The sequence below is a fragment of the Aplysia californica genome, unplaced genomic scaffold (assembly GCF_000002075.1).
Source record: "Aplysia californica isolate F4 #8 unplaced genomic scaffold, AplCal3.0 scaffold00285, whole genome shotgun sequence".
NCBI lineage: Eukaryota > Metazoa > Mollusca > Gastropoda > Aplysiida > Aplysiidae > Aplysia > Aplysia californica.
This window is the reverse complement of record NW_004797555.1, coordinates 413,090-432,766: the sequence shown is the minus strand read 5'-3', so window position 1 is coordinate 432,766 and position 19,677 is coordinate 413,090. Positions and strand designations below refer to the sequence as shown.

The 19,677-nt window shown below is 38.9% G+C and overlaps 1 protein-coding gene across 1 annotated transcript in view; it reads right to left on the bottom strand.

Moving 5' to 3' along the window:
* Nucleotides 1-3,585: 3,585 nt before the first annotated feature.
* Nucleotides 3,586-19,677, bottom strand: part of LOC101856104 (probable ATP-dependent RNA helicase DDX43) — a 38,645-nt gene continuing 22,553 nt past the window's right edge. Inside the window, exons 6-18 of the mRNA XM_005101485.3 lie at nucleotides 19,069-19,122; nucleotides 18,270-18,334; nucleotides 17,603-17,713; nucleotides 15,684-15,825; nucleotides 13,472-13,572; nucleotides 12,533-12,620; nucleotides 11,711-11,770; nucleotides 10,581-10,648; nucleotides 10,179-10,244; nucleotides 7,452-7,559; nucleotides 6,349-6,423; nucleotides 5,910-5,997; nucleotides 3,586-3,986 (exon numbers count right to left, since the gene is read on the bottom strand). Of these exons, the coding sequence (XP_005101542.1) occupies nucleotides 3,834-3,986; nucleotides 5,910-5,997; nucleotides 6,349-6,423; nucleotides 7,452-7,559; nucleotides 10,179-10,244; nucleotides 10,581-10,648; nucleotides 11,711-11,770; nucleotides 12,533-12,620; nucleotides 13,472-13,572; nucleotides 15,684-15,825; nucleotides 17,603-17,713; nucleotides 18,270-18,334; nucleotides 19,069-19,122 (1,179 nt within the window). The 3' untranslated portion in view covers nucleotides 3,586-3,833. The remainder of the gene's footprint in view (nucleotides 3,987-5,909; nucleotides 5,998-6,348; nucleotides 6,424-7,451; nucleotides 7,560-10,178; nucleotides 10,245-10,580; nucleotides 10,649-11,710; nucleotides 11,771-12,532; nucleotides 12,621-13,471; nucleotides 13,573-15,683; nucleotides 15,826-17,602; nucleotides 17,714-18,269; nucleotides 18,335-19,068; nucleotides 19,123-19,677) is intronic.

Sequence of the window (19,677 nt, the reverse complement as noted above, 5' to 3'; positions counted from 1 at the left end):
CAAGAGAAGTGGTCATTTAGTTTCAGTGTTCAAGTTTTACAGCATTTGCAACACAGGTAATAAGCGCCGACGATTAGAGGTGTTACTAGAGAGTAACAAAGAAAGAAAAGAAGTAGGAGAGAAAAAGACAATAGATAGATGTTTGACAGGAAAGAAGGAGCAAACCATGAAACCTAAAACCCACAAGTGAACATTTAGTAATGGCAAGAGATTTTTAAAATAAACAGCAATAGATATTACTATCTAAATTTACACATTTCAGTAGGCCTACCTGAACTTGTAAAACTACAAGATCTGTGCCTCCAGGATATTCCAGTGTTTAAAAAAAAAAAAAAAATTATCAGGCACACAAATCTGTTCTATCTCAGCCATAGTAAAAGGAACTTGATGGCAACATAAGCATGCTTTGTCTTTATTTAATAAAGAAATAGGTTGAAATCAGGATAATACAAAATTGCATCAGCAGACCACTGCATCCATGACTTTGTGATTAAAAGGAAGGTGGAGGAATAAAAAAGAATAATTTGTTCGTTTTCCATATAAATATAAACATTCATTAAGTACTTTCTCTCTCACTATTACCCGAGTTTGCTGTAAAAAGTAAAGTTGTTCTCGCATCCCATCCGGACAAAAAAAATGCGTGTCCTAACCGAGGCTCGAACCTGGACTTTCCGCTTTGGAAACGTGCGCACTAACCGTTCCTCCACCGCACCCTCGAGTTTGTTGTGCCTGACATGAAATCAACAGAAATGCACAACTGTTGATGAATCAGCCGAGCACGATACAATTGTGAGAATATACACTTTGATAGAAAAAACAAAAAGTGAAAGCAAAGAGACATTCATGGTCAACAAAGCAGAAACACAAAGATCTCTACAAAAATGCTAAGGTAAAAAAACAAGACTCCAGTCAATAAAAAATATACCATTAAAGAAAAATTTTGAGCAGATCTGAACCATTATCACCTTAAGAAATGTTCATCTTTCCCTTTAAAAACGCAAATAAAAAAGACTTGGGACATTTCACAGTAATTTTAGCTGATATTTTCAGCAAGTTCAGCCTCATACTCAACTGATGAATAGTAAATCATAAAATTTGACCTTCACAAAACGTATTTACATGTTACATGGTTTTAAAAAGCCTTAGTAATACTTTTTATTGATAGTGCTACAGGCACATCCCACAACACTGGGAGTGGGAAAATACAGTAGTCAACGCCTAGGACCCTGCTGCCCATCATCCTGTTAGACAGAAATCCAGCATTTCTTTGGAAGCAAAATTTAAATTTCATTAAATACACATCCGCAAGATCTCTCTCAAAACACGCTCACACACACACACATACACCATTTGGTCAGATAAGACTGAACTGGTGCAGTATATCAATTTTTCCAGAAGAAAAATTCTAATTTTATTTATACACATCTGAGAGACCACATGACCCACACACACACACACACCACACCCCTTTTGGTCTGATGAGATTGAACTGGTATAATATCTCGCCTTTTCCAGATTTTGAACACCGGAATCTTAAGTGGAGACTACTGCAAAATAAATAAATCACAACATGGATTGGATATAAAGAGCAAATCTGTTTTGTTGATACATTTTGTACTTTTCAGGATTGTATAATTTGATAAAAGGGCTTAATTTGATCCCATTCAGTTTGAGAGATTGGTTCTCCAAATAAACAACATATGTACATTTCAGATAGAGCAATTTGAAAAGAAAAAAACAACTTTCTGAACAACCCTAAAAACACAATCAGAAAAGACTTCAAACACTTTACGTTAGATCTCTAGGGGTATCTCAATCATATACAGTAGTCTCCGCCTAAACGCACGCCATACAAAAGCACGCTCCGCTCAAACGCACGTTTTCGTCATCTTACTAGTTTTTTTTACTACATAATCTAGACATACAAACGCATGGTCACTCCCCCTAAAAGCACGCTCCGATCTGCGAAACATGCTGACAGGTAAAGCTTGACTAAGGGAAATTTTCACTACGACTACTGTACGGTCTGCACAGCTTGCATAAGACAAGCCTGGAAAACCGGATATTTGGCGAGACTGTCCCTTACGTCGAACAAAGAGAGTGATGGACAGCGTTTTCACACCCAACTTTCCACAGACACCTAGGTCTAGGACTGGTCGGTGAAATGTTGGGGGGTTGGGGGATTGAAACGTTATTTGATTGGTCACTGGAAATGCATCTCTTTAAGAGAAGTTTTCTGACTGGTGTTTGCGTGACTACGTGTTGGCTAATGATTAATTAGACCTAAGCCTATGACTATGAAGCGCAACACGCGTGAATGCTCGTTCATGAATTTACGGTCGGGGGTGGTCGCTTGGAAAGCCATGTGGCTGGGCTGTCGTCTCTATAACTATCACCAACAATTTCTTTTTAGGCTATTGGTTCCCGACATTTTATGGTGCATTCATTATATCGAGTCTGTCTTTCTGCCCCCCCCTACACACACCCATTCAATGCCTTTGCCGTCTTAACCGCAGTCGAGGAATCTTTTACAAAACAGTCACGTGTCGTCACATTATCAGCCTCAAAGGGAGGTAACTAGAATATCAAAGCAATGAGATGACTGCGCCCCTTCCTCCCTTTGCTAAGGTTCATGTAAACGCACGCTGCGTATAAACACACGCTAAGGAGCCCTCCCAAGCACTGTGCGTTTAGGCGGAGACTACTGTAATGTGATAAAACAAGTGATGGCCATTTTGTTTACACAAGTATGATCCGGATCTTCATTTCCCCTCTTGTCTTTGTGCGTATTGGCACAATAAAAGCCAGTGTAAAGAATTCTTTTCTGTATCAACATATCGTAGTTTAGCTGTGAAATCCAAAGGAAACTTTTTCCTGAAAATTCAGACCAGCTAGAAATCAAGTCCAGAACAGATACTTGCAAAGTGTCATTGCTGACAAAGCACCATCTACCAGATTTTTAAAAATTGGGATGTTCATATTGAAACTTGGAAAGCACACCATAATGGACCCCTGAGTAAAAACGGCATATTTTATGCAAAGTCAACACAACACTGATCAGAGACAGGACATGGAATGATAAGCATGCATCGTATCAAACTGTCAGTATGACAGGAATGTCAAGTGCATGAGAAGAACAACACCAAAAAAATTATGATTTTAAAACTTTTCTTCAACCATCCACTAAGGACAGAGGATTCATGACATACATACACACTATACATTCATGTCATGAATCTAATATTGAAAGAAAAGTCAGACATTAAATCAACATGTGTTGAAAAATACAAAAGAGTAGGTTCTACTGATAAGTACACTGTTAAAATACGTCAGTCTCAATAGAAAACGCATTCAATCACAATTACTTTCAGTATAAGTATTTAAGACAATAATTTCGTCGTGAACACAAAATGCGAGATGAAGATAAAAATAATATAAATGATAATGTCTATACACAGCATTTTCACTTGGAAAGTGCTCAATAGACCCCCACTGGCCTAAGTGCATGACTTTCCCCATGCAAGAGGGTTCAGAGGGCTCCACTGTACATTGAAAGCATTTGAGCTCTACTGTAATTTTTTTTAAAGAAACATATTTTTTAAAAGAAAAAACTCACTACATTTTGATCCAGCTAAACTGTCCCTGTGGTTTTATGCACCCCGCATAATTTAACAAAATTTGATCATTTTAAAAATAATTTCTGATTATTTTCATTTATCATTCTTTGTTAAAATTAACAGAATCGCATAATTTCACGCATAAAACGACGAGGACAGGCTAAAGAACACACATCTCTGGTGAGTATCACGGCTGAATCACGTAGCACTAAAGGCTCAGATCCAAGTGGGGCAGTCATCGTCTCTGCGGCGGCCACCACCACGCCCTCCCCTGAAGCCTCCCCGACCACGCGACGGACCGTCCTCGTCTCTCCGCCTTTTGAACGCAGCGTACCGTTCAGCCATGGATACCAATTCATCGGGGATTTCCTGTTCGAAAAAATAAACCATTTTTAGAACAATCCATCAAGGATTTCCTGTTGAATAATCAAACCATTTTTTAGAACAATCTGTATCCTTGCTTATGATATAATTGAACTGTTGTTTAACATGGAAAAGGACTAGGAATGCTAGAGCAGAAAAGAAAGGCTCCTTTGGAAATCATTCTGCGAGTTGTGAAAGGATAAACAGACAAAAATAGTCGAAATTGTCCAAGATGGCCACCCATTGTCAAGGAAAAAGGCAGCCGTCTTAGACAGGGGGATGTTTTTTTTGAGTAAGTGTTTTACGGCACTTGCAAACACAATAAGGTCATAAGTGCAGAAGATTAGATGTGTTACAAGAGAGTAACAAACACAAAAAAGAAGGAGAGTAGATAAGGGCGATAGATGTTTGATAGGAAAGAAGGAGCAAACCATACCAGAGCACCCTCCAACAACCCACTCTTAGACAGGGGGATTTCTTACACAGTGTCATTACCGGTATGTAAAAAAATCATAAGGGGGGAAATGGAAAGTGGTCATTTGTACTGGAATTTGTCTCTAATACAGGAGGCCAAGAGAGCAGGTTCAACTGTGCAATGTATATATATATATTATGAATAGAACTCCAAGGAATGAGATGGCCTTCACAGCTCATATACCTAACTTAGGAACACAAAGACAGTAAAAGAGCTAACAGTACTGGTAGGAAGCTTTGTGGGTTTGAGTTAAGACTTCAATAATACTTTAAGAAAGACAATTTGAAAAAGGACAACTTTATTGACCTGGTACTGGCATGATGAACATTAGTTTAACACGACTGTTGTGTGCACAAGTAACTAGATTTCCTCGGGGCGCGGGTTCCCGTGCGGAGTGACACGGATATCTCGTGCGGGGAGGGGTTCTCGTGTAAAAGAGTTCAGGAAAGAGTATATAATCAGCCAGTCATGGCTTTCTGCGGGACAATCAGACGAGAGAGAGAGTAGGGGACAGAGCCTCGGTCGACTAACCGCAGTAAACATACAAACTACATTTATTGAAATTAAATACTCAACAACCACGGTAAGAGTTTTGTTTATCATTTATTATGTCGTTTTAACTTGTGGTGTAGTGCTGTGTTCCGCAACAACGACTTTCTCCACACAAAGTGTACAATAATAAATAGGACAAAGAGGGACAGATTCTCAGTGGGACTAAAGGCTACAGATCCCATGTAGCCCCAGCCCTTCCAACTAGAGGTGGGGAAAATCCGGATAATCTATCCGGATAACCGCATAATTATCAATGAAACATTATCCGAATTCAGACTCTTAACTCTCTTTCCTGACCCGTTTGCCGAAGTGGGAGCACCCATTTGTTGAAGTAATGCTAACCCGTTTGTTGAAGTGGCTCTAACCCATTTGCTGAAGGGGTTCATAATATCATATTTGCCAAAGAGGTGCACTAACATATTATCCAGATTTTGCTAAAGTGACTCATTGCCCAGCCCTATTTCCAACACTGACACCGAGTACAAGCTCCTTTTCAGTTTCTCTTCTTTAAAGTCTGTCCATGCACTCAAAGCAACAGAAAGTTGTAACCACAATAAAGTTCTGGACCTCCTACATTCTCTACTCTCAAAACTGGGACATGTGGACCAGTACGATTAACACCCTCACCAAGAAAAGCACTTATTGACCTCAGGAGATATATGTTTTTCACAGCTAGGGGGGGGTGTGACAGCATATGTTTCCTAGGTACATTTATAGAATTCCGTGAAATCCTTATATTTTCAAAAGGGTTCAGAAATTTTTTTAAATGTTATGAACAGAGAAATAATTTAGAGGCAACAGTTCTGATCTGGAAGAAGGTACAAAGCCAGTCATTCTTTAGTTCTCGATGGAACAAAGTCTATCTATATATCTAACACAGTGTGGAAGGACAGCAAACTTACTTGATCTGCTTCAGCCATAATGTCAATCAGGTGCTTCGCACTCTTCCAGTCACCCCTTGTCACAAAGGTGATGGACGTTCCCGACCGCCTGAGAAATTAAATTTTAAAAAGAAATATATATATATATATACATTGAGAACTCTGCAGGCATAAAATTAAATTATTTGAGTCAAGAAACATTCTCGGCCTCCGCAGAAGCATACAGTGCAAGCTGCGGATTTCACGCACTCAAAGACTATCAAACTGACAAGATCGTTCACTGTCTATAGCCGGGTACCCATTTCCACCTGGGTGAAGTGAGGAAAATTTGTGCAAAGTGCCTTTCCCAAGGACACAACGTCGGGTCCCTAACGGGATTCGAACCCACGACCTTACGGTTGTGAGTCCGAGAGCCAAACCACCAGGGAGTAAAAAAAGCAATCAAGTCTATCCGACTCACCCAGCTCTTCCAGTCCTGCCGATTCTGTGCACATATTCTTCAATGTGTCGCGGGAAATCATAGTTGATGACATGCCTGCAATTGTTATGGAAAGTAAATGGTTAGTTTTAGTAGAGGTTTTACAGCGCTCGCAACTGCATAAGGTCATATGAGTGCCAGAAGATTAGAGGTGTTACAAGAGAGCAACAAACATAAAAAAGAAGAAGGGGAGATAAGGACGATAGATGTTTGATAGGAAAGAAGAAGAAAACCACACCAGAGCACCGCCAACCACCCACTGTAAATGGTTAAGATGAGGAATACTACACAAACCCATTTAAAGAACGGACAACCAGCCCAAGACAAAAACCTGCACCAACGCGCCGCCTCCTCTGCATTTAAAAAAATGTATTGTGACATTGTCCACCTGTCTAAGATGACCACATTTCTTCTCAACAATCTGCGTTTGCATTTATCAAATTTATCAAATTTGCAAAATAAAGACAAAACACTGACATCATCATCATCAAAACTGCTAATGCTATTACACTGACCAGATTTGATAGGAGTACAAAAGCAGTTACATAACACAATACACTAGGAAAGTGAAATAAATGTGAAGAGGTTTACAATGATAAAAGGACGAATTGAGTTACCGTTCACAATTCACAAACAGAGATATTGGCCTAAAATCGAAACTTTGATCAAATTTTTAGATTTTCTATTAATGTCATATTCTTTAATTGGTCGCTTTTAAGGACAAGAGGCCTAACCCAGATTTCGGGGGTTTCCAGAAATCTTGACCGACACCAAAAGTGGGCATTGCCCTACTTATATGAGAAGTTAGGTTTCATTGGTATGTATATTTGTTTGGTTATAGAGAAAACTCTCCTTGACTTTCAAAGAAACTGAACTAGGGGCAAAAACTTTACCTTCAATTTTCTCAAAACAGCATTTTTCGGGATAGCCCCACTGTGCTTAAAGCGACCATTTATAACATGTATTTTATAACTTCATACTTATAAATTGTAAAAAACTTCACTTATAAGCGTGATGTATCTATATCCATAGGGCTCGAATCCAAGAAGTAACTCATTTTGTCAGTACGCTTCACAAATACTTACGTGATATCCACAACATCAAGACCTCTGGATGCAACATCGGTGGCAATCAAAATGCGAACTGTTCCATCCTTGAACTCACTGAGAGCTGTCTCCCGGTCACATTGTTCTCTGTTTTCACATAAAGTCAATTGTCAATGCATACAGTCATTTTGAACCAATATTTCCATATTTATTCAAACAGAAATAAATTGGAAAAAGTGAGCCGATTGCAATTATATTAAGAGGACAATGATAAAGAGTAATTGGTAAAATGGACCACACACATAAAGAAAACACTTAAAATGAAGGAAAAAAAATACTTAAAGTAAAAAATAAGCCTGTATCAGTTCTAGTAAGAGTTTTACGGCACTTGCAACACAATAAGGTCATATAAGTGCCGAAGAATAGATTATGTGTTACAAGAAAGTAACAAACCCAAAAAAGAAGGTGGAGAGATAAGGACGTCAGATGTTTGATAGGAAAAGAGGAGCAAACCACACCAGATCACCCGCCAACCACCGTGCAGATTTGGAAAAAGGAAAAAAATAAAACATGCTTACCTATCAGATTTTAAACCCCACCCACACATTCACAGACATAAATCACATACGGTTTGGACAAAGATAATAACAAATATGCCACACGTCATTATATACGAACTCAAAATAGTAATATTCTCACCCCCCCCCCCAAAGTCTCCGAACGAGACTTTCAGTTCGACATTATGCTGTCCTACTATATTGAAAACAAATAACTGAACTAGTTGATCTTCAGGATCATTACATTAATATACAATATTATGAAGTGAAGACCTTTCATCAAGTAATACTCGACACCAATCACTGTGATACAGGTCTATTTCTTAACACATTACACCCTAAGGGTCTGGACCGGAAGTCCATTATTAGATCCTAAGCAAGGGGAAGGAACCCACCTCTCGAGAATACAAGCGTTTAAAAAACATTTTAAAAATACTAAATTAATTTTTTAAATCTAAAAAAACCCAAAGTTAACAAGAAAAATGAATGTTGTTTCAGATAAATATAACTTTTTGTTTGCGTAAACTGTTGGAAATGTTCTAACTTTAGTTCAATCGGGGTGTCCGACCCGTCACTCTCAGCCTCACGGTTGGGCCCTCGATCTAAATTTTAGATTTTCTATGTCTGATCAATCTGAATCGCCCCAAACTCTTGACTACAACGTTTTCATCAAAATCTGAGTCATCTGATTTGTCATATGCTTGTTTTTGCTCAAATCCATCGTTATTTCCTTTTTCAAACTCAATCGTGTCGCTTTTCAACAAGTCGAGACACCTTCAAAGTGTTGGTAACGCTATCGCACTTCGATCGTCTCTAATACTAAAACTACTGGCCCGAAAAACCAGGATCTCATGGAGAAAAAATCGGGATTAACAGCAAATCGGTGAAAAAAATCGGGATCAACAGCAAATCACCATGGTGACTGCCAAAGCTGACTTAAAATTTTTCCAGGGGTGTCCATAAATTACTTGGCCTATATGCCCTCTGAGTGTCTTTGTTTGTTTGCGCGTGTGTGTGCGCGCGCATGCGTGCCAGTTATCATTATTTTTTGTAAATCCTGAAGCATCACGTCAAGCACTCCTAGTCCCAAGTGTCTATACCCCCCCACCTCAACCAATAAGTCCCGAAATACATGAACTTAAGTTGACCCTGTCAACGGACGGTCCCCGACACACAGAACTCGCACGGCGATGTCATGTCACGTGACGCGAATGCGCGATTGAAATAATTTTATTAACGGGTCCGACTAACTGCACGTTCACTAAAAACTCTCAGATGAGCGACAGTCGTTCTACTTCTAGTACTCTAGGATAACAACGCCAGCCGACGACCAATTGTACCAACAAATCTCTTATCCCTCATAATGCGTTCAGACTAAAGCAACGACAACAGTTGTATGTTAGTCTTGTCAGTGCAGTTACATGTAGTTGTGTAAGGGTTAGAAAGACTGTCGCTCGTCTGAGTGTTTAGTCTGAACGCGCAGTTACCAGACCTCGGACAAGGCTTGTTTTGAAAGTAGGAGCGGAAGTATGAATATTATCGATTATTTGTATGTCCCAAATTGTAACAGTTACCAGGCTATCATCAGAGAATTCTGAGTGCGGGCAAAGATCACACACAACTTGGGGCGAGTCAACTACTAAATGAATGCGGCATCGATATTTCGGGAAATAGTGCTCCGAGTTCCTACTGACAAAAAGTTAAACGGGTGCTTCCCGCGATAAAGGAGAAGGCAGAGTAAGTTTTTTTTAAAATCCGGCACAACAGCGGACTGGGATAAAAAATCGGGATACACGCGATTGAAATTGGGAAAATCAGGATGCTTGAGATTTGGGGCAAAAAATCGGGATATCCCGACTAAATCGGGATGAGTGGCAAGTCTGGTTTCGGTATCAAACGAAAGAAGAAACTTTTTGCAATAACTATGCAAATCAAAATCTCGGCCCCAGAGTCTCGTCAAGGCGATACTTCATTTCTAAAGACGTTAAGTCGGTGCGGGCGGTTCCGGACAAGTCAGGGTGGAGCGCATTAGGGAATTCCCAGGCGGTCCCGGGTGAGTTAGGGTGTAATGTGTTAAGCTCCACAACTCAGTTATAAATATTACTACAGCTTAGTCAGCTTTGTGCACTTTTTTTTGTTTTGCTACAGTATGACAAAGGAATTCTTGAAGGGGTGGGGGAAGTCTGAAAAAGGTAAAGAGATATCTTACCTGTCGCCATGGATACACTGACACATGATGCTCTCCATTGCAAGGTCACTGGACACATCATCAGCCCTACAATGAAAAAAGATTTTTAAAAACAGTTCAATTGAATAGAATAAAAAAATACTGCTTGAACCATTTTTCATTGAATAAAATTAAAGGTTGTCTATGCCCATTATTCCATTATATTTAGGTACCCCCCCCAACACATCCCGGAAAACACGTTTTTTAAAAACAGTCAATCACCTATCACAATGCCACTGAGAAAGCATCTATCATTTCACAAATTCGTTTCAAGCAAGATGAAAATACAGACAATAACAACAAAAAATTTGAACAGTAATGATTTAGTTTATGGCCTTTAAAGCTGACCCGATGTTAAACGATACAGGTATTATAAAAACTTACACAATCTTCTTGCCGACAAAGACAATGACCTTGTCTTGTGGATCCATTTGAGATATGAAGTCAAGAAGCTGTAAGAGACAATACATTGTATTTTAAAAAGTTTTAGTGAGTGTTTTACAGCACTTGCAACACAATAAGGTCATATAAGTGCCGAAGATTAGGTGTTACAAGAGAGTAACAAACACAAAAAAGAAGGAGGGGAGATAAAGACGATAGACGTTTGATAGGAAAGAAGAAGCAAACCACACCAGAGCACCCGCCAACCACCCACTAATATAATGTAGTTAGCAATGTTACATTGTTTTTCTTATTAATCAAGCTGCTCTTGGCCTCATGGCTTTATAACCAAATACCACGTACATACATAGTGATACACACATACAGCAGTCTCTGTCAAGATAAACAGCTAGCAGGCTAACGCGAATTTCTACATTATGTTGGGGAGTTTCTGGACCACACCACATTTCCCTATTTTAGCCGATTTATGACCTGTTAGAGATTATAACGCCTAATTGAAGTGGTGGTGGTGGTGGGGCAAGTTCTTTTTTTTTTTTGTTCCAAAGAGGGACATAAGCTTCAATTATGCAAAAGAAAGACACCTGATCAAGACAAAAGGGCCCAACTAAGGATTAGATCTCAATCGTTTTCAAGAAAACTAAGCAAAGTCACTCCAACATTCCATTCTAACAGAAGAATGTCTATCAACATATGATAAGATAAAATAAGACAATCTAATAGAAGAATATCAACATTTGTACGCAGTTACAAGCTATTCCCCAATACATCATTAGACAGGGTCAAAACAGCATCCCGTCCTAAATGATCTGAACGTTGTCCCCATCAACTTAAACTTCACCCAAAAAATTTTATTTGGCTTGCTGAAAAGGCATTATCAAGTCAAATTGAAGGAGCCAACGACCCATCTACTTTACTTTACTTTTCCGATCTAGCGACCATTTGGGTTCTAGCCCTTCGGCCTGTATGACCCATCTACAAAACTAGAAAAATTCATACTTATATCCCTTACAGACCTAAATGATGTATAATAATTGACTTCAAACAAATCTAGAACTAGACAAGATACTGAAACCAAGTTAACAGTGAAAAATTAAACAAAAAATGCTACATACCATGCTCTTCTTCTCAGTTTCCTCGATAATTTCCACACACTGGCGAACACTGTGTACTGCCTGAAAAATGACAAATTTATTTTTTAAGTTTTGGTAAGTTCAGTTTCATTTACATTGTCAAAAGAAATTTTTTGTCCTGCCCATTCCCATGACCCAAGCAGTTTTACAGGTGCATGATATTTGCTGTATATTTCAGTATACACACATAACCTGTAAAGAGAACAGGGAGAGATATCTGTTATCCCCAAGAGCAAGGGACTCACCATTTCCAAATTGAAAAATACATTAAAGGGGTTATTTAAATAATTCAGGACATTCATGGAAGTCACAAACATGTCAGACCAGACTGCCCCCCCCCCTCCCCCTTCAACAACAACAAAATTAAGTATTCTCTCAGACTACATTTTGTACTACACTGATTGCAATATCAGTTTTTTTAAATGTGAGTTTTTGCTATCAGTATAAGAAAAAAATTCTCCAACTCTTGGTCTGCTGGGCATCAGTACACAGTACACAGACTAAAACAAAACGATGGTGTTATGTCCTAACCTTGAAACAGGTTTCGTGAAACTTTTTCACTAGGCAAAGAAAACCGTTCTGATTTAAATGATGACAATAGACACAAAAGTTAGCCCACAATACTTTTATACAGTTTTAATTTACAGTGCTTACTTACTCCCTGATTTTTATTAAGGGCCCACATATCAACCCCTGACATGGTTTTACGTGTAGAACAAAAAAGAAGTTCACATAATTTCTTGCAGTTTCATGGTAAGAGCATAACTCCATCGATAAGCAGAAGAAGATCGGGAAGAGACTCACGGCCAAATCAAGAGTTCCGACGAAAGCCTTGATTGGAGACTTCATGTACCGATCAGCTAACCTTTGCACCTCTGGCGGCCAAGTGGCACTGAAAAGAAGAGATTCATATGAACAGATAATCAAAGTATACCAATGATTTGTACATTTATCCAAGTTTTTTTAAAATAATCTCGTCAATATTAATCATTAGACCGTACCATCATGACTTGTCATGAACTTGATACAGTAATCATAACTCAAAGGGAGCAGGGAGCACACTTGAGAGTTTGGGAAATCAAAATGAAGTCAGAGCGTGCAAATGGTTTGAAATTATGAAGCCAGACACATACAATGAAACTGTCCGAAACGAACACTGGTCAAATTATTTTCTATCAATCCTAACCATGCCTTTTTTTCACACCCCCTTGAAAACAATGCGTAAAACTGATCAGCTGTTTTCAAAAGTAAGATTTTTCAGGTTTTCTCCATGTCCCTTCCATATCAACTCAACATAAAGTAGACAGAAGGCATGTAGGTAGAAAATAGCCATTATTATTAAATTTTAAAGTAAATGTAACATGTCATTTTCTGACATCACTTCATTATTCACATTATTCAATGTACACTGTGAGCTTTGGAGAGCTAAATTTTCTTGCAAAGCAAAGGCTGTGCATGTTAAACAGAAAAATGATGTAACGTTTTATTTCGTTTAACTCTGAAATGTACACCTGAAAAACTCAAGAAATATTTTACTGACCCCAAAGAAGCACAATAGGTATTTTAAAAAGTATGAAATACGTTAATTTTAAAAATCTGTTTAAATTTTGAATGTCCACACGTGAACCCTCAACCCATTTTATCAAGCATTAAAAAAGGGACAGTTTTCAGTTCAGGAAGCATGAGTTTGTAAATGAATTACAGTGTTGCATACATGCAAAACAGGGGCTTCTAAGAACAAACCTAGTCATGACAGTCTGCCTGTCAGGTCGGATGTCCAGCATCACTTTCTTTATTTCAACCTCAAAGCCCATATCCAGCATTCGGTCCGCTTCATCCATGACCTAGCACCAAATGAAGAGAGAGTACAACTTGATTCAACAGCATTTATACAATTGATTGATGTGAGCTATCGTCATTTGTGCAAATTTTGTTTGTCAGTTCATGAATTTTTCAAATCCAACAAAGACAGGAAATCTTCAGATCCCACTTACATTCAAACTGTTGTCTTCTAGAAGTTCAATTTTTGCAGCCAACTATGCCACGATAGATGGCATAAGAATTTAACACATTACACCCTAACTCGCCCGGGAATTCCCTAATGCACTCCACCCTGACTCGCCCGCGTCGATCAAGCGTCTTTAGAAACGAAGTCTCGCCTTGATGAGACTCTGGGGCCGAGATTTTGATTTGCATAGTCATAGCAAAAAGTTTCTTTTTTCTTTTGATACCGAAACAAAATTTTTCGGGCCAGTAGTTTTAGTATTAGAGCTGGTCGAAGTGCCATCGCGTTACCAACACTTCGAAAGTGTCTCGACTTGTTGAAAAGCGACACATTTGAGTTTGGAAATAACGATGGATTTGAGCAAAAACAAGCATGTGACAAATCCGATGGCTCAGATTTTGATGAAAACTTGTAGCAAGAGTTTGGGGCGATTCAGATCGATCAGACGTAGAAAATCTATAATTTAGATCTTGGGCCCGACCGTGAGGCTGAGAGTGAGAGTGACGGGTCAGACACCCCGATTGAACAAAAGTTAGAAAATTTCCAACAATTTGTGCATACATAAAGTTATATTTTTCTGAAACTACATTCAGTTTTCTTTTTAACTTTTATTTTTTCAAGATTTTAAAAATTTGTTTAGTATTTTTTAAATGTGTTTTTTTAACGCATGTATTCACGGGAGGTGGGTTCCTTCCCCTTGCTTAGGATCTAGGAATGGTCTTCCCGTCCAGGCCCTTACGGTGTAACGTGTTAGTAACCACAAACCACCTACCTGTCACGAGAGCACAATAATAGCTTAGACCGAATTGGCCATCTATGTTGTAAGTAACACAAGTATGTCGTAATATGTCGTAACATGACCCACTTGTTTATAAATAAAGGGATCTCAGTATTTCAGATCTTGTCTATTCTTTGTGGTGCAGGCATGTTTTTTATGGCTGTCACCTTTAATGGACCCGTTTTTACTTCTGTTTCGGTGAGTAGGTCCAAGATACTTCAGTTCTGTCCTGAAGAATTCGCGTTTTGTTTTGTTGAACTTTGTTTTCTCTTGCTCTATGCAAGACTTGGCGCAATCGTTTACAATGTTCAGGGATGCCACTCAACTTTTTTTTAAATAGCTGAAAATCTACCCGCCACGGTCTCGCTAACATATGAATATAATCAATTTGAAACCTAAAGAGTGTACTTTTTTTTTTTCAACTATAGATTCCATCTCAATTTCAATAACGGAAAAGCGGATCAGGATCAAAATACTGAACAAAAGCGGAAAAGTGGCATCCCTGAATGTTCTTCTATTGACTGGCTCCAGATGCAAAGGTCATCTTCTTAGCTCACAACACCTTCAATATCTCCAAAAAATCTGTACATTATTTTCTGGAAGACTTCAGGAGCTGACTTGATTCCGAATAGCAGCCTGAGTAACTTGAATCTGCCAAATGGTGTAGCAAATGACCGTTTATGACACCACAGCGCCAGAAGAGAGAGAGAGAGAGAGAGAGAGAGAGAGAAGTAGTGGGTTTTTTTCCCCCATTCCCACAGCAATAAGGAGGGGAAATGTACAAAGCTGCAGGTAGGTCAACAACATAGTCTGTGTGTGCATGTGTGTGTGTGTGTGTGTGTGTGTGTGTGTGTGCGTGCGCGCGTGTGTGTGCATAAATATATATTGCATCAGAAGAAAGGAAGAAATAAGAAAGGTTTTGAAATTGGGTATTCCAATGTAAAGCGCATTGAGCTACCTTTTTTTGGAAATGCGCTATATAAATGCTATATATTATTATTATTATATTATAGACCTCCATGTCACTTCTCAAGGCCTGACTTACCAGATAAGTGACATTAGTCACATTGATGATGGTCACACAGACAAGACCTGACCTACCAGATAAGTGACATTAGCCAAGTAGATGATGGTCATTTGTCAAGTGACAGTGCAGACAAGGCCTGACCTACCAGATAAGTGACATTGGTCACGTTGATGATTCCATTCATCATGAAGTCGTTGAGTCGGCCAGGTGTGGCCACAACTATCTCCACGCCTTGCTTCACTCTGCGCAGTTGTTCCCGCCTGTCTCCACCTCCATACACACAGATACTGCGTACAGTCAAAACAACAAAATTATGATTACATGATATACGACTTCGTTTAGTTTAGTTTTAGTTGAGGTTTTACCACGCTCGCAACTGCATACGGTCATATGAGTGCCAGAAAATTAGAGATGTTACAAGAGAGTAACAAACATAAAAAAGAAGGGGGGGGGGGGGATAAGAATGATAGATGTTTCATAGGAAAGAAGCAAACCACACCAGAGCACCCGCCCACCACCCACATATACGACTTTAAAGAACAGAAACTCATAATCAGGCATGGGTGTAATTTTAGAATATGTTCTTTTCTTTGTTTAACTCTCTTAGCACCATAAATAGGTCAGAAGGTCAACACAGCAGAAACTCATAATCAGGCATGGGTGTAATTTTAGAATATGTTCTTTTCTTTAACTCTCTTAGCACCATAAATAGGTCAGAAAGTCAACACAGCAGAACCAAAAAGGCGGCCAGCTGATGGCTTCCCAGAACTGAACTATTTCAGTGTTTTTCAGAGGTTTAGGGGGAGTAGCAAAGAGATTGCTTTTACTTTTGAAGTAAGCGACATATTTTTACTTTTGATTGAAGCGACATATTTTAATTAAAATTTTGCTACAAAGACCTAGGACCTCAGCATCTAGATTTAAAGTGAAATGTTCTTTTCTTAAGCCTACATTAAAGGCTGGGTGTCAGGCCAGTTAAAGTCGGTATGACTCTACAGCGGGAAGGCCGGTAAAAGCCGGTATGGCAACATGACGAGAAGGCCGGTTTACGACAGTATGGCTCAAAAAGGGTCAAACTATTGAAGGTGCAAGGAGTCCAATAATTTGAGAAAAATCACACAAAAAAGATTGTGTAAAAAAAAGAAGTATATTTCTTGTGTTGAGGTGGTTTTTTTGAGGTTTTTCCTAGTACAGGATATTATCAGTGCAGTTTGGTATGGGTTTCAACACAAAACCCAGTATTATTTTTAAGATGAGGGACTTCAGACTTAAACCATCACAACTAGGGGCCAAGCCAAGAGGATGAAGAACCAAGACGCCCACCAAATAATAAATCTGGTTCAAGAATGTCTGGTTCCTTGGGAATTCTAGCCCTTGCCACGGTCCAGTATGACACTGACAGAGAGAACAGAATCTATTGAAAGATATGAGCTTGCAAGAAGGCAAACATAAAAATGGTCGCTTTTAAGCACAAGGGGGCTATCCTGAAAAATGATGTTTTGAGAAAATCGAAGGTAAAGTTTTTGCCCCTTGTTAAAAGACAAGGAAAGTCTTCTCCATAACCAAACAAATATACACACCAATGAAACCAAACTTCCTATAGGTAGAGCAATGCCCGCTTTTGGTGTACGTCAAGATTTCTGGAAACCCCCGACATCTGGGTTAGCCCGCCTGTCCTTAAAAGCGACCAAATAGTCAACAGGGTGACAGAAAATGCCTGAAAGTTAGATGTCCACCAATTGTCAGTGTTTGAAGTCTTGAACCCTGACCTGATTCAATGCTGTTCTACTTTTCCTCTTAAAGAACTTCAGAATCAAAACAAATTATCTATTCCAGAATAGCAACTGTCGTGCAAATTGAAGGTTCACTCTAAAGAAGATAAAGATAAATACAATTTTTTTTAATCAACCAACATTAAAATGACGATCAAATACCACAATTACTTAATACTAAGTTTATATTGTATTTTCAAAATTTGAGACAAGGAACATTCAAAATAATGAAACAAAAACACGGGACACCGTTGGAATGAGTGAGTTACAGACTCGCCACTAGCAAAATTACCTCCGGATCCCTTTGTAATTGATTTTGTTGATTTCCTTTTCAATCTGTTGAGCAAGCTCGCGAGTAGGCGACAAGATTAAGGCAGAAGGACCCCTCCTTTCTGATCTGGGCCTGTGGAACACACATTATTTGATTTGTTTGAGTAAAGAGAAGCACATCGACACAATAATGGTCATTTAGTGCAGGGAAAAAGTAAGACACACAGACAGAAATAGAGGGAAAGTAAAAGAAGTAGGACCTACCAGTTGCGCCCTCCAACCTCCCGCACGTTACTTGATTTGAAAAACCAAAAACCAAATACCAAAAGGGGAGCAAGGCTGGGTTGCCTCTTTTCCTACATCCCTGTCAAACAGTACAAATTTCCAGCGTTGCTCATTTGACTCTATGCCACAGTAAGTATTTTACTTTTAAAATGAGTTTTATAGCACTTGCAAAACAAATAAGTCATATGAGTGCTAAAGATGTTTTTGCAAATATTCATATGTTCGAAAGATAAAGCCTTTTCTTGTGGCAAATTTACCAACTTTCTCTTAACATCATGAACTTTCTTCTTGAAAAGTTGCACCCATAGTATTTTCGTATTTTTTCCCACTTTTCGTATTTTTCTAAAACGCAATAGCACACAGCATAAGAAAACACACAGTAGGAAAATCTCTCAGCAACTTACACAGGCTGATTATCGATGTGAATGAGGGCAGGAAGCAAAAAGGCCAAGGTCTTCCCAGTGCCAGTCTGCAATAAAACATACAGGGATTAATCCAAGTGAGTGATTAAACAAATGAAGATGCAGATGTGAAAATCTACAATCCTTGTTAAACATTTGATATTTTGTGGAAACACCTGAATATTTAGGGAATTTTTAACTGACCATCAAGCCTATTCCAATGGTTATAGTCACTTATTAAGTGGTGTTTTTCTTTAAAAATAAAATTTACAATTTCATATCACACAAGCTGCTACCCAAACTAAACATAGGTGCCAAGAGCTTGACCCCGTGATTCTCAAGATTTGAACTTGAGTGTGATCAGAGCGCCGAACGGTAAAGTAAGTGTAACTTGTGCTAAAACATGTGCTGCAGCCTATGCAGTTACATAAGGAAATGTGCCTGACCAAAAGTTCAGCATAACATTTTTCTAAACACAACATTACATGCTTGACTTGCACAACTGTCCCATTGCAGTACTTCCTTGACCTGAATCATGGCTTCCTCCAACTGTACATAAAAATCAAGATCTATCATCTGTAACATTTTAAAATATTTTTACACACACACATACAAACCCATTATACCTACGAATTATAAAAGTCACAAAATTATCATTTTCAAAAAATAATTATCGGCACTGTGTAGGTACTTTCAGTCATTCTTCCATATTATAGATGAAGAGATGCAAATCTCACTGGTATAAATACGACTTTCCATTTTATTAACTTAATTGTTGCTTCAAACATAAACCGAGCCTTACTTGAGCAATCCCGATGAGGTCATGTCCCTTCAGCAATATCGGCCAGGCTTGAGACTGAAAGAAAAGAAAAAAGATGTCAATGAAACAAAAATGTGGCCCCTCTTTTTCAAAGAAGAAAGTTTTAAAGTGTGTGTTACGCATTTTAAAAAATACATTACCTCCTCTGGGAGCAATCATTTGTTTACATTCTCATCCCCAACACAAAATGGTGATATACTCCACAGTCTGTGCCGGCTTTAAACACACCAGTAAAAGGGCGATAACATAAAGAACGCCCAAACTTAAGCGGCTGAAAATCGACGCCGCCAGGCGCCAGTCGGTGTCTGCTTGACTCCACATAGAGGGCGCCTATTGCCGATCCCTCTAAGTTCGCGTTGCATTGATCTACTGTTGTCTAGTCTGCCTACATCTACCGTATCTAGAATCTAGTTCTAGGTCTTGAGTGATTACAAATTGACCAGAATAGACTCGTCATCCGAGAGGGGGAGAGGGAGAGGAGGAGATAAGATAAGATAAGATAAGATAAGATACATCTTTATTGTCCAGATCCTGGCACATTGGTTTGGTGTTCCACCACGAGTACACACACACACGTACACACACACACAC